Source organism: Apteryx mantelli, unplaced genomic scaffold, assembly GCF_036417845.1.
Source record: "Apteryx mantelli isolate bAptMan1 unplaced genomic scaffold, bAptMan1.hap1 HAP1_SCAFFOLD_34, whole genome shotgun sequence".
Classification (NCBI taxonomy): domain Eukaryota; kingdom Metazoa; phylum Chordata; class Aves; order Apterygiformes; family Apterygidae; genus Apteryx; species Apteryx mantelli.
In genome coordinates this window covers 4,543,444-4,557,954 of record NW_027118693.1, presented here as the reverse complement: position 1 = coordinate 4,557,954, position 14,511 = coordinate 4,543,444, and the positions used below count along the sequence as shown (strand labels likewise).

The 14,511-nt window shown below is 52.6% G+C and overlaps 2 protein-coding genes across 2 annotated transcripts; both read left to right on the top strand.

Annotated features, from left to right (window-relative positions):
- The first annotated feature begins 5,636 nt into the window (after positions 1–5,636).
- LOC136996350 (olfactory receptor 14C36-like) lies at positions 5,637–6,572 on the top strand. The gene has a single exon (XM_067317279.1). The coding sequence runs from the start codon at positions 5,637–5,639 to the stop codon at positions 6,570–6,572; it is 936 nt and encodes a 311-aa protein (XP_067173380.1).
- Positions 6,573–12,934: 6,362 nt separating this feature from the next.
- LOC136996349 (olfactory receptor 6B1-like) lies at positions 12,935–13,790 on the top strand. The gene is given in 2 exon segments (XM_067317278.1): positions 12,935–13,018; positions 13,020–13,790. Coding segments are annotated over 2 exon segments (855 nt in total).
- Positions 13,791–14,511: the final 721 nt, after the last annotated feature.

Sequence of the window (14,511 nt, the reverse complement as noted above, 5' to 3'; positions counted from 1 at the left end):
TAGGGTCATAGTTGAGGATCAGCTTGCAAAGTTGAAGCGGTTTTATGCAAATAACTCTGCAAGGCTCCCCCCAGAGTTATGGTCCTCACCTTTACACATGCTCCTCTCTTCCCTGAGGGAGTTGTTTCTAACCTGGCAGGTCAGCTGTCCATCTCAGCTGAGCACATTTCGCAATGTGTCACTAGGTTGGCTGAGGCCTGCAGTTTGTGAAACTCTTGCCAGGATCTCCTGCCAGGATGACCTAACTAAACCCCCAGGTTCAGCTGCTCAGAGACAAGTAGCACCACCAGCACCCAAGCCATGGGCCTGCTGCTGGTCTATCAGCTGCTAAGGCAGGCGTGACCTTGCATGCACATGCCCAAGCCAGGAGCCTGCTGCTAGCCTCTCAGAGGCTGAGACAGAAGTGACCTCCCAAGGAAGAACACAAACCTTCTCCATCAGAGAAGCTGAAAGGCCATCAGCAGCCGTGTGGGCTTGGGAGATGATTGTAAGATGATCTCCTCTGGCTGAGCAGCTGATAGGCCAGTACTTGGCTAATGCTTGGGGCAATTGGTTGTGAGGTCACTTCTGCCTGAGGACCTGATAGGCACCAAGAGGCACAGGGCTGGGATGTTGATGGCGAGGTCATTTAGAACTGAGCGGCTGAGAGGCCAGAAACAGTTGCAGGGCTTGGATGGTGACTGTGAGATCACTTCTATCTCCGCCGCTGACAGGCCAGCAGCAGGCACATGGCTCACATGATGATTGTGAGGTCATTTCTGAGTATGTGACTGGATGGAAGCAAGAGCGTGCTGATGTCATTTCCCTAAGAGAAGGAGAAAGATGAGCAGCAGGCCCCTTGGCTTGGCAGGTGCTTGTGAGGTCAGTTGTGTCTGGTCAGCTGAAAGGCCAGCAGGAGGCTGATGGGTGGGGACATTTTTGTGAGATCAGTTGTGTTTCAGGAGCTCATAGGCCATGAGAAATTCCAGAAGAAGAGCCCATGTGGCATGGGAGCAAGCCAGGAGGAGAAAACCCATGCCCTGTGTTCTGGCAAAAATGCTGTGATCGGTGGCACAAGGTCCAGTGGTGGCCAGTTACTAGCAACATCCCTCGGTGATCAACGCCTAGGGCAACGCTCTCTAACTTCTACATTAATGCCATAGGATGGAGCACACTCTCAGCACGTTTGTAGACAATGCGCAATTGAGGGGAGCCCCAGAGCAACCTCGTCCAGTTCCCTCTGCTTTGAGCATGGGGTGGGACTAGGTGACCTCCAGAGGTCTCATCCACCCTAAGTGCTGTGATTCTGTGAATCTTTCCCGAGAGATCTCGGTAAAGATGGCATAGGCAGAGGAAGAAGAAAGGACAGAGAGGCAGAAGAAGAGATAGGAAATATGTCAGTTTAAAAATAGTACTTCCTCAGAACAAAGTTTCTCCATTCAGAGTGTTGGGAAGAAAGGTCTCGGCATGACTGACTGTACCTGCATATATATATGCAAATACAGGGAGCAAATACTATAATTCATGCACATGGTCTTGCCACTAAAAAAGAAAGAAAAGCTTCATTAGAACTGAAAAAAATATCTGAACTTCTGGAAAGGAATATATAATTTCTTTTCCATTTTTGTATGGAGATATTTTTTGGATAGGTTTTCAGGCCTTTATTCCTTTGCCCACATAGAGGGGCTATTGCTGCCTGAAATGCCCAGGGGTACCTGTGTTCCCATGTAGTGCTGGGAAATGTGACCCAGGACCTGCAGGAACCTTTCTGAAGCGTTAGCTGGTCACCAAGAGAAGTCTCTCAAGACCTCTCAGGAAGAAACCTTCTTTCTCTCCCTTGACTAAAAGGGAAGTCCAGACAACTGCATTAGACAGAGACAGCTGCACTGAAGGGCTCTGGCGTCGGGTGAGACCTGTCTCATCCCTGTTGTCACCTCAAATGGAGTTGCACTTCATTTACTGTGCAGGGAATGCAAAGGGAGTGCACCTCGATGTTTAGGGACTCCTTTAAGACATCACCACAACACAGGTGTGCTGAGATTTGTGCAAATTTGGCCATCCAAAAACAGAGTGTTTCATTGAAGCTGGTTGCCCTGCTTCCCCCTATCAGTCGAGAGAGCTCGACACCTCAGAGCAGGAATGGCTCTGCCCAAAGAGTAAGGAGTTGCATGGACTGTCCCAGGCAGGCAGTGGTTTGGGCCACTAAGCTCTGTGCGAGACATAAAAGTATTTCTTTTTAATGGTGTGGGCCTGATTATAGCAAAAATGTTTAGAAAATGTCAATAAAAATGAAACAAGAAAGAAATTTTAATAAGGATGTAAACAAGGAAATGTTTAGTCACACTTTTCAGTTTTTAACATTCTTTGTTCTTATAGCCCTCCTTGATTATGTTTTTGTTGTTGTTGTTGTTGTTGTTGCTGGTGGTGTATTTTGTTTCTTAATATACTGGTCTTTAGAGGTGATTTTGGTGGTCTTTGTTAAGGAAAGTGATTTTCAGAATTGGGGTGGGATGCCGTCACAGGGTCATGGACATCTGGTGCCATTGTAGGTGCCCTGGTCCCCCCTGCCCAGCCTCCTTCTGCAGCCCTGAGGGGCTCTGGTGTCCCACAGGTCCCCTGTGAGAGTTGCCAGGCCCAGGCAGGTACCTCAGAGACACCGGGCCTCTCCAAGTGCTGCTGGGTGTTTTTCGGGTAGACACCTGAGCCAGGCCTGGAAAGGTGAAGAACTGTTTTCAACATCCAAAAAATGTGAACATGCTTTCATCAGCAAAAAATGATTGACTAATGTCAATGTCAATGTTTTCCCATGATGAAATAGTGGAAATTTTCAGGAAGAGTATTAATCTCAGGAGAAGAAATGTTGATCTGTCCCCCTCAGCCTGCGTTACCACTGCTCTGTCCGTTATGCTGTGGATGTGGTCTTAGTAATCTTTCACATATTTGCACATGTCCTGATTCAACTGATCATTTCTAAAGGCATCTTTGCATCAGACTGTCTGGACTTAGGCACTTTCCATAGCTGCCCAGTTTTCCTCCTCCCTTTACTCTTTAGCCATTCAGATACCTCTCAACTCTCTGGTTGCTGCTCTGAGCTTCAGAGGGTCTGAAGCTTGCCTCGTCTTTCAGGAGTCGTATTGTCTCTTTAGCCAACTCCTTAGTTGTGTTTCCATCTCTCCTTTCCTATCCATCTGTCAAAAACATCTCGGAAAGTTTTTCTTGTGGAAAGTTGACCTTACTGGAGGCAGCTTGGCCTTAACATATAGTTGGGGAGTGTATTTTATATTTTATTAAATTCTGTCACCTGTTGTATTTGTTTATTTGCAGTTAAGAAAAATCCTCCTGTGTCTACAACTATTTCTCTAAGGAAAGCAGGTGGGAATCAGTACATAGGAGCTGTAGCATTCAGCTACAGACTTGGGTGGAAAAGGTGCGCTCTAAGCCGCCAGTGGCTGATGAGGGAAATGGCAGGGCTGGGGAGGTGAGGAGGAAGGCTGTCCGTAAACATCTCACATGAAGGATGCTGCTTTTCCTACATGTCCAGACTTCCTTAGGGAAAATGAATTCCCTTCTTGTCCCCGGCCATGTGTCCTGCCCAGTTAAGAGATGGGAATGGGGCTTCCAGAGTGAGACATTGCCACCTCTCTTAGAAAACCACCCTCTGATGTGACAAATTGCAATGCCGGAATGGGTCTCTCTTCAGCATTTAGAGAGAGACAAAAGATTATTTTAGTCTACCTCAGTGAATATTTCCCCAGAGGAGGGAGTACAAAGGACAAATTAAGTCACATCTTCAGCTGGGCCGCTGTTCCCAAGGGGGGCCAGGCTCCTGGGACAGAGGGAGCTCCTGGCAACCTGGCAGCACTGCTGAGAGACAGCTGCGTGCAGGAGCAGCTCTTCTGCAAAGAGCAGCAGGGCTCCAGGCACTACCTGCAAGTGCCAAGATGAGATGAAGAAGATGAGCAAGATGAGTGAGACAGAAGTTCAAGGCAATCAGGAGTGGGTAGACGGCTGAGAGCTCACTGGAGGAGAAATCTTCACAGCCGCTAACACAGTAAGTCTCTGGCTGCAGGGCAATGCAGCTGAGGCATCCTGAGGTTTTCTCTAAAGCTAGCACATCCCATGGCTGATAGGGTCTGTCAGGATGGGCATCCCATTCCCTCTTGTGTGGGGCAGGAGGTGTTTTAGAGCAGGGATTCCCAGCCACTTCTTCAGAGGGGAAACGGTGTCCTGTTGCCTTCTCCCAGGGACGCTGCAAGGGTGTGAAGCAGGGGTGTGCACACAGGTCTGCTCAGGGCTGTAACTCAGAGCAGTGTCCCTGTGCCCCAGGGTGCTGTGTGTCCAGGACAGTGACTCTGCCTCCTGTGAAGGTCAGTACTCAGCCTGCCTAGGGAACTCCCCACGGTGCTGTGGGGAGAAGCTCTGGGTGGGATGATTGACCCCTGGCAGTACATGTTCATTCTCCTGTTGAGAGGGTGCTGCATGGGTCAGGGCTGCTCTCAGCTCTGGCTCACCCTGAGAACATTTCTGGAGGGGGCTTTCCAAAAGGAAGCTCATCTCCTCTCCCAGCGCAGCCCTCAAGACTGTGGGGTCCAGGGCATGAGCTGTTTCCTTGCAGAGGGACATCTGGAGAGGAGAAACTCCTGAGTGTCCCCTGTCTCTCCATGTCCCTTCTTCCTTAGCAGAAACATCATGCTATTGCTGTGTGTTTCCCCACCTGTCCATGCTGCCCTTGTCCTTCCCCTTGGACTCTCTGGGCAGGGGCATTTCAGACACAATTCAGACACCAATCCTGCAGGTGCTGCCTTGCAGACATGTCCTTGGCACTGAGGTGCCCAAGTGCCCCTCTAAACTGTGGGGCTCTGGGCAATGCAGTTTGGGGGCTGGGAAGGAGCCAACTCTCTCTTCAGGACACCCCATCTTTAGGATGTCTGACTGTTTCTCGGGGGTGTCCGACTGGGCTTCAAGCTGCCCTCCAGAAGGGCACAGCTCTCCCATTGCATCTGGGTGTTATCGAGGTGCCCCATGCAGAAGCCACCTAGATGCTAAGGCTGTGAAAATGCTGCATGTGGGCAACTAGCATGACCCCGATGTCTTCCTGGCTAAAAGGGGAGTGCTGAGACCTTCCTCAGATACTCTGAGAAAGGCTCCCGGGCTTGGTGATCTGCATTTTGAAACTCAATTCCTCTGCTCTCAGCAGTGTCATTTCTTTTTTGGTAACATGAGTGCAAATGTCCTCCACCTCAGAGGTGCAAGCACAGGGCAGCTGGGAACAAGACTGATGGACATGCCAGCTCTCCTCGCTCTGCACTAAAGACAGAGTGAATCCTTTGGCCCTTCAACTATATGAGTGGATGAAATCTGACTAAAACTGTGACTTTGAAAGTTTAGTCACCTGTGCTCCCATGTCCCCACTGCTGTGGGTCAGGACTGCCCCCTCTGGAGCCCATGGGAAGAGGCCCCTGCTCCTCCCGGCACACTGAGGCAGCACAGAGGGGAGCTCAAGCCATGGAGCTCAGTGACGGTCCTGGCAAGATGAGGAGAGATAATGTGTATGTTTGGAGGGGCTCTATGCAAAAGTTTTGCTCATACAAAACTGTCTCCTGTCTTCTCACTGTCTCCTCTTCCTTGGATAGTCCCCGTGGGCCCTGAGGGAGCAAATGTCCAACAGCAGCTCCCCCACTGAGTTCCTCCTCCTGGCATTTGCTGACATGTGGGAGCTGCAGCTCTTGCACTTCTCGCTCTTCCTGGGCATCTACCTGGCTGCCCTCATGGGCAACGGACTCATCATCACTGCTGTCACCTGTGACCACCACCTCCACACCCCCATGTACTTCTTCCTCCTCAACCTCTCTGTTCTGGACCTTTGCTCCATCTCCACCACTGTCCCCAAATCCATGGCCAATTCCCTGAGCAACACCAGGGCCATTTCCTACTCAGGATGTGCTGCTCAGATCTTTCTGCTTGTCTTTTTGGTCTCAGCACAATATTATCTTCTCACAGTCATGGCCTATGATCGCTACGTTGCCATCTGCAAACCCCTGCACTACGAGACCCTCATGGGCAGCAGAGCTTGTGTCAAAATGGCAGCAGCTGCCTGGGGCAGTGGTTTTCTCCATGCTGTGCTGCACACTGGAAACACTTTTTCTCTACCACTCTGCCAAGGCAATGCGGTGGAGCAGTTCTTCTGTGAAATTCCCCAGATCGTCAAATTCTCCTGCTCAGACTCCTACCTCAGGGAAGTTGGGCTTATTGTGCTTAGTGCCTGTTTATTCTTTGGGTGTTTTGTTTTCATTCTTCTGTCCTATGTGCAGATCCTCACAGTCGTGCTGAGGATCCCCTCTAAGCAGGGACGGCACAAAGCCTTCTCCATGTGCCTCCCTCACCTGGCTGTGGTCTCCCTCTTTGTCAGCACTGTCGTATTTGCCCATTTGAAGACCCCCTCCATGTTATCCCCAGCTCATGATCTGGTGGTTGGAGTTCTGTACGTGGTGGTGCCTCCAACACTGAACCCGCTCCTCTACAGCTTGCGGAACAAGGAGCTCAAGGAGGCACTGAAGAAACTGATTCCACTGGGACAATGTCAGCACCAGTAACTGTCCCATGTGCATCCACTCATCATTAGCAGGGTATCTGGCATCAAGGTTCTGTGTTCTGGTCTTTCTTTCCTACTTTTCTCTTTTACATCATTGTTAAAAGAACAATCGTTTTGGTTCCTACCACCCCTTCTCAGGAAACTCTCATCTGAATCTGACACAGAGACCGTGTTGAAGCAGGAAGCCAGGCTTCCCCCTTCATCAGCAGAGATGGGGGAACCTCGGAGCCCGCTAGTCTGAGCTCCCTCAGATGTCCCCAGTGCAATGAGGGGAGTTTCCCTTTGCAGTGTCGCTTTCGGCACTGACACTGAGGGAGTTCAGGGGAACAGAGTCAGGCTCGGATGAGCACAGGTGGGCTGAGACCATGGGTCCCATGTCCATTAGGAGAGCTCAGCTCCCCTGGCCACAGTCACACTGTGATTCCACTGCCCTCTTCTGCAAGGCTGGCAGCCAGCTGTCACTGTGCGTTGGTCCCTTGCCTCTACACTGCTCCAACACTCAAAGCAGAGCAGGAGCGGAGAGGAGGGGAGGGGAGGAGAGTCCAGACACAGCTTGTGGGGACAGAGCCTGTGCTCCTCACAACCATCCCCCCACTGCCACAGCAGGAATTTCTGGGTTGCAGCCTTTGCATGGGACCAGCAGCTTTCCTGGAGACACATGCAGCAAAGCCAGCAGGACTTTTTCCTTTCAGGGCTATTCTCCCTATTTCCACCTGATCCTGCTGTGCTCTGGTGTGGCTATATGGGCTAAGCGTTCTCCTAACGTGGTGGTGGTAGGCTTGTGCTTCCCTGTGCATTCCTGTGAAGACAGGCAGGAGCAGGCTTTGGGCACCTTTATGCCAGAGCTGGTCTCCAGAACAACATTTCTATAATAAAAGGGGATCTCCTCTGTGATGTGCCTGAAGTCTGGCCTTTCTTCAGAAGGGGGAGTCAAGAATACTCCCAAGGGATTGCACGACAAAAGGGCTTGCTGTTCTGCTTGTGAACTCCATGGGCTCTGGAGGACAAGCTCAGAGTCTCCAAGTGATCTGTTAGGGACCACGGATGGGATTTGGGGCTCATTCCTCAGTGACCAGTGCCAGTGGAGATGGAGAATGGTCTCTGAGTTGCCCACTCAGGGCTATCGCACAGGTGACAGTGCTGATGGCAGATGGCCACTCTTCTGGAGGGGAATCTGAGCCCCCAAGGAGAGCTCAGGGGATCTCCAGGGACAATGTGTGCCTGGGGGTGGGCAGTGAGTGGAGCCTCACAAAGTGAGAGACAGTCCATGGTGGAGTAAACAGAATGTACAGCACTAAATCCAGGTATGCACAGGGAAAGGAAGGCTCTGCAACCCGCGGAGAGGCAGTGGGGACCCTGGAGGACCGGGAAGGGGGACTGGAGAGGGATTCGTGCACCCTCCGTGAAACACCACAGGCTACAGTTAGTGCCCACCCAAACACATCTCCTGCCATTGCAGACACTTTGGGGTCACTCTGAGCACTGTCCATGATCACAGGCACGTGCCAGCAGTGTCAGTGGTGGTGATCCCTGTGTGGTTGGGCCCTCTTGCCACCTGAGCAGCATGGCCAGTGCCGAGTCAGGAGTTCCCCTGTGGTCCCATGGTCCCACAGTTCACTCACGCTGCAGAGCAGCAGTGTCAGCGTGGGGCCCTGCGGGGAGCACCAGGGAAGGGTGCAGGCAGGGCTGGACAGGCCAGCGTGGACATTCGCATGTGGGGAAAGGCTCTGTGGGGAGCAGGGATGTCCCAGGAGAAAAGCAGGGCAGCATTCAGCGATGGAAAATGAGAACGAGAAACAGGTTTCTCTGTGGCGCAGCTCGGGGCAGGCTGCTCTGTCCCTGCGGCAGCAGGAGGTGCCGGAGGGGCTGCAGGGCCAGGGCTCTCGTGCTGTGCTGGTCAGCGGGGTGGGCATGGAGGGTCTGCAGGCAGACAGGGAGGGGGATCTGCTGGACACAAGAGCAGGGGAGACAGAGTGACGGGTGTCACTGCGGGGCCTCCTCCCCCTTGCCGGGGAGCTGCTGCCCTTGTCCTTGGGCCTGGCCTGAGTTATGCTGTGGACATGCCTGTGCCTGGCCCTGCACCTCTCAGGCCCTCACCCAACCCAGTCCCCATCCTGCTGACCTGACTCCCCATCTCTATCTCAGACATACCTATGCACTGCAGTCAAAAAAGCATTGGCAAAGAAAGGTGGATGCAAGCAGATCCCAGAGAAGGTTGTGGACACAAAAGGTCCCCATACAGCAACTCTTGCTTGACAGCCAGATTAAATATGGAAGGAGTGATTTGGGTTTGGACCTGCTATGCAGCTACACTGCACAGCGTGTTATCTGGATGAAAAAGTGAAGGCAGCCCCTTGGGTCTGGTTTTACGATGGGCAGTTAGGAGAGCAGGGCTTTCTGTATCACAGCTCAAGTGTTTATGCACCATTTGTGACTGGGTTGCTGCTACAAAGAGTATGCTGTCAGGAGCAGCAAGAGCGGAGCTGCTGCATACGGGAAGGGGATCTGGGAGCCGAGTGTGGCGGCAAGGCAGGCAGGGCAGTGACCCACTGGCGAGAGGTGCCATCCTGCAGTGCCCGGCCAAGAGGAGCAGAGCAGGTTTGGGGATGGTAACCAGTGTCAGGCATGGTCCAGTGATCACCAGAAAAGACCGTAGGGCTCCAACCAGCCCTGCTTGGCATGGGAGGTTGCACTAGAGACCTCCAGAGGTCCCTTCCCACCAAAACTCCTCTGCGACTCCATGTACAGAAAGACCGTGGGCACAGAGACAGTCTCTACCTGTCCTGCAGGCTGCTCTGTTGGTGGGCAAGGGACAGAGCCCTTGGCCATCCCCACGCTTCCTCGTCCTCCTCTGCCTCTGAGTGGGACATCGCCTGGGTCCAGATAGGGCCCCGCTCATGGCCCCAGCGCAGGTTGCTCCCTGCAAAGGGTGAAACCCTGACATTCCCAACACGGAGCTGACGCCAAAGCAGCATCCAGAGCCCAGCCAGCCCCAGAGCCATCAGCCCTCCCTGGCCCAGCCACAGGGCCCTGAGAAGGACTGCTCACCCTGCCCCACTGTTCCCCTTTCCCCTGTGGTCAGCAGCAGCTCTGCCTGGCCAATGTGGGGACTGTGGACCCCACAGGACTGGTGTCCAGCGGTGCCGGGGCACTGGGCAGCCCTGTAGGCGTGTGGGGTGTTCCCCGCTGTGCAGGCACAGATGTGTGCAGGTGAGCTGTGCTGCCCCAAGGCAGGCAGGCAGTGTGGCCAGCAGCGTGGCGTTGGGGGGCTGTTGGGGACCGCCAGCTCTTCCCCCACCAGGGCCTCTATCAAGCACTTCGTGGAGGGGTCGGAAGGAGAAGGCTCCCTCCCGATGCTGCTGGCTGTCTGGCGAGAGCTCAAGTGGGCTCTGCCAGATGGGGATGCCGGCAGGGCCTGGGACGCTCTGTTTCCACCCTGCCCCACTCCCAGAGTCCAATACTCTATGACCAGGGTCTCTTACTTTTCCCATGCAGAGAGGATGTAATGCTTAGTATCAAATGTACATATCTGAAGACATTTGACATTACATGTGATTTGAATTTAGCAGAATGATACAGCTATATACTGAAATCACAACACACGTCTAACTTAAACTTAGCAGAATATTGCAATTGCAATATACAGTTGAGACACAGTGCAAATGTGATTCCCATTACTGGTCCCTGTAACATGCTGGAAGCCATGGAGGCTCATGGGCATCTCCCAAACACAAGAGATGGACACAAACCGGGGGGGACATATCCATAGCTCCACTCCATTCAGCCCCCAACCTGCCAGGCCCCTGCATCTCAGGGCGCAGAGCCTGGCACCCAAGGGAAGGGGGGGGCTCACCCTGTCCCACAGCACAAGTCTGCATGCCTGGGAGGAAGTGCCTGTGACTCGGCCTCTCCCTTCCCACTGACCATCATGGGAGGCTGGGGGACCAGCTCAGGCCATCAGGGCTCTCGAAACCTGAGAGAGTCAGTGAACAGACAGTCATCTGCAGGGAGGTGAGGGGAAGCCCATGCATGGGATCTCTCCTCCTGACTTTTCCTCAGGAGTTTGGAGGAGTCCTGATGATTTCTCTGCCTCAGTTTCCTTTTCAAAGGGGCATGTCCCAGAGTTTGAGTGAATGAGAGTTATGGGGAGAGCCACATGCCAGAGGAGTTTTCAAAGTTTCCAGGAGCTCAGAGGTTTCTTTCTCCTGCCAATTAAGCACTGTTCTTTCTCTGCAGTCCCTGGGGAGAGACGAGCTGCAGCTTTATCCTTCAGAGACTCCTTAGTGCTATTAACCCCAGGACAGTGTGGAGAGCAGGGGGCATGCATGTGCTGCTGGACACATGCCACAGGAGCTGCTAGAAGAAGATGGCAAGGGCAGAGCAATGCTTGAGCCCTGGGACAAGGTTTGCAGAGAGCTCAAGGAAGAGAAGGACATGGTGGGGAAGAGACAGGAGCTGAGACCTCAGCTTGATCGTCCTTCCCAGGAACAATCAGCACAGAGGTCGTCACATCATCCTGAGGATTGCAGCTTTGTGTTGTGTCTTCTGAGTCAGGTCTGTTCCTCTGGAGCTGGTGAGGCTTTGCATGGTGGCACCTCTGGGCAAGAATGGTACGGGCATGTCCTTTTTTGCATGCCTTTCCCCCACCATCTCCCTCTTCCCTCTACGCATTTCCTCGATTCCCTTGTTTGATGAGCAGAGTGCTGGTGAGCTTGCCAGTGGGTGCAGAGTTAGACTTTATGCCTTTGCTGCTCCTGGGCCACCCCAGGGCCCTGCCGGGGGCACCCACACCTCAGCTGGGAGGTGGGATCCAGGTAGAGGGCTGTGTTTCTCCAGCAGGGAATTCCCTGGCCATGCACACGGGCATATCGCAGAATCACGGAATCGCTGAGGTTGGAAGGGACCTCTGGAGATCATCTAGTCCAACCCCCCTGCTCAAGCAGGGTCACCTAGAGCACATTGCACAGGATTGCGTCCAGGCGGGTTTGGAATATCTCCAGAGAAGGAGACTCCACCACCTCTCTGGGCAACCTCTTCCAGTGCTCTGTCACCCTCACAGTGAAAAAGTATTTCCTCATGTTCAGATGGAATTGTCTGTGTTTCAGTTTGTGCCCGTTGCCTCGCGTCCTGTCGCTCGGCACCACTGAAAAGAGTCTGGTCCCATCCTCTTGACACCCTCCCTTCAGATACTTGTACACATTGATAAGATCTCCTCTCAGCCTTCTCTTCTCTAGGCTAAACAGGCCCAGCTCTCTCAGCCTTTCCTCATAAGAGAGATGCTCCAATCCCCTAATCATCTTTGTAGCCCTTGGGCATATCTTGGGCATCTGCCTTTAACAGGAGGGGAACAATGCTTCTTCCCAATCTCACCCAGCACTCACCATGGAGACACCCACCCCTGCTCCCAGCAAAGCTGCTCAGGGAGCCTCGCGAGTACAGCTGTCAGGGCTGAGGTCCAGCTGCTGGGCTGCACCGCGAGGCAGCCCCAAAGCCCTCAGAAACCATTGCTGAGGGGGGAACTACACAAAGCGAATGATCTTCCCTGTGCTCTTCTCTTCCACCCTGCTCAAAATCTCTCTTGCCCATATTGGCTGATCAGCTCAGGTGTCCATCTTCTCTCACATCTATCTCACTTGTCTCTCTCAAGCCTGTGGGGGGGGGGCTCTCTGAGAGCCCTCTCACGCAGTCATGCTGCACGATGCCATTGATGTCAACTCCTGATCCACACACTGTCAAAGGAAGCATGCAGCCTGTCCCTTCCAAGACAAGTGTTTCAGAGAGCTGAAATCAGCTGCTTGGTGCAGTGCCCCTCCTCCTCCTTTGGGGAGAAAGGGCTTCTGGCATGATGTGCTCACATAAAGGGAATTTCTTGCCTGGTAGGGACTGTGGTTGCTCTTCAGAATAACTTCAGGTGTAGGAGAGACCCTGTCACAGGCTGAGCGAATGCTTGCTCTCCTCTAACCCCCCCCGCAAGCAGGAAATGAGCACCTCCGTGGAGCAGCTCACCTCTGTGGTTCCCCTAGAAGGGGCTTCTCTTTAGATACACGGCTTAAGTCTCCGGGAGAACCATATTCTCTCCTTTCCCTAGTCCTGGAGGCCATAAAGCGGACACAAACACAGTCAGAGAAGGGCCAAAGTCCGTGTTTTCTCTGACAGAAACTTCCTCCACAATTCTTTTATACAAGAACAAAAGAAAGAAATGAATCCTCTTTCTTGTAGGTTGCCTTGCTGGCAAAAGAGGAATGAGGGACCTGCGGTGATTCATGGAGAAAGGGGAATGGGACAACCGCACATCACCAGTAGAGTTTCTCCTGTTGGGAGAGTGTCCCCTCACTCCAGACACCACTCTTCCTCCTCTTGCTTATGATCTACTTGGTCATCGTGTCTGGGAACATCCTCATTGTTGTGCTCGTGGTGGCAGACCAGCATCTGCACGCTCCCATGTACTTACTTCTTCCTGGGCAATCTGTCCTCCTTGGAGACTTGCTACAGCTCCACCATCCTGCCCCGGCTGCTGGCCAGCTTCCTGGCTGGGGACAGGACCATCTCTGCTCATGACTATATGGCTCAGCTCTATTTCTTTGGTTCTTTTGCAGCTACTGAGTGTTTCCTGCTCACGGCCATGGCCTGCAATCGGTACTTGGCCATATGCCAGCCCCTGCTCTATGCAAGTCTCATGACCTGGAAGGTCTCTCTACGGCTGGCAGCAGCATCGTGGCTACTGGGATTCCTTCTCACTACAGTAGCCACTTTTTTCTTATCCCGCTTAAGGTTCTGTGGCCCCAAGGCAATGGACCACTTCTTCTGTGATTTTATCCCTTTGCTGGAGCTTACCTGCAGTGACACCAGTGTTGTCAAACTACTAGGTTTCACACTGTCTCTCTTGGATGTAGTCTCCCCCTTCCTATTCACACTGGCATCCTATGTGTGCATCAGAGCTGCTATCCTGAAGATCCCATCTAGTGTGGGCAGGCAGAAGGCCTTCTCCACCTGCTCCTCTCACCTCACCGTTGTCACGGTTTTCTATGGCACCCTCACCGTTGTCTACCTGATAGCCAGAACAGCCCCTCTGAGGCAGCTCAACAAAGTCTTCTCCTTTTTCTACACCGTCCTCACGCCCCTGCTCAACCCTCTCATCTACAGCTTGCGGAACAGGGAGGTCAGGGAGGCCCTCAGAAAAGTGGTCAGGAATGCTCTGGCTTGTACCCAGAGCTCATAGCAGTTTTGCACTCCTCTGTACAACACACTGCTGGTTCTGCAAAGTAGTAAAGTCAATATGGGAAATAGTAGGCTGCACATTAGGTAACCCCTGAGAGGAACACAGCAATGAGAATATTGGTGGAAAGCAGAAGGGAAGAGAGGATATTAAATCAATTAAATTGCATGGTTTAGAAGGGAAGGGAAATAATGTCCCATTCTTGTTGCTTCCTTGACAGACAATAAAGTAGTGTTGCTGTGCATGGGAAATTTTACAATGTTGTCTTTTTTCTTTTTTTTTTCTTCCTCCTGTGTTGAGAGGGAATTCATCTGGGGTGAAATGTGAGCGGACAGGGAGGGAGATGGGGAGTGGCAGTACTTTCCTGACTGCAGGTTCCTTGGATGGGAGCCATTCCCTTCTGCTGTGACCACTTCCAGGGTAGAGGTTGGTGCCTCAGCCCGTAGCTCTCATTACACTACTGTCCAACGGAAATGCATATACTGCCCAAACACATGTTGGTGTCTCCTGTCATTTGTGACGGCCTTGAGTCTCCCAGACTTTTGTGGGTTCCTGGCAGATAGCGAGGGGAAATAGTTGTTAAAGAATATTGCACTGAAGCTGTCTAGAGTTGATCGCTTAGCATAACTTGCTTAGCATTAGTAGCTGAATTTGCTGAAGTCTTAGGCCGCAAGCTGTGAACTTTCTCCTAGATATTACCTAGTTATGGGAAAGAGGGCCCCAG

What these genes read in the sequence shown, in the direction of transcription:
- LOC136996350 (XM_067317279.1), top strand. Translation starts at nt 5,637, where the DNA reads ATGTCCAACAGCAGCTCCCCCACTGAGTTCCTCCTCCTGGCATTTGCT.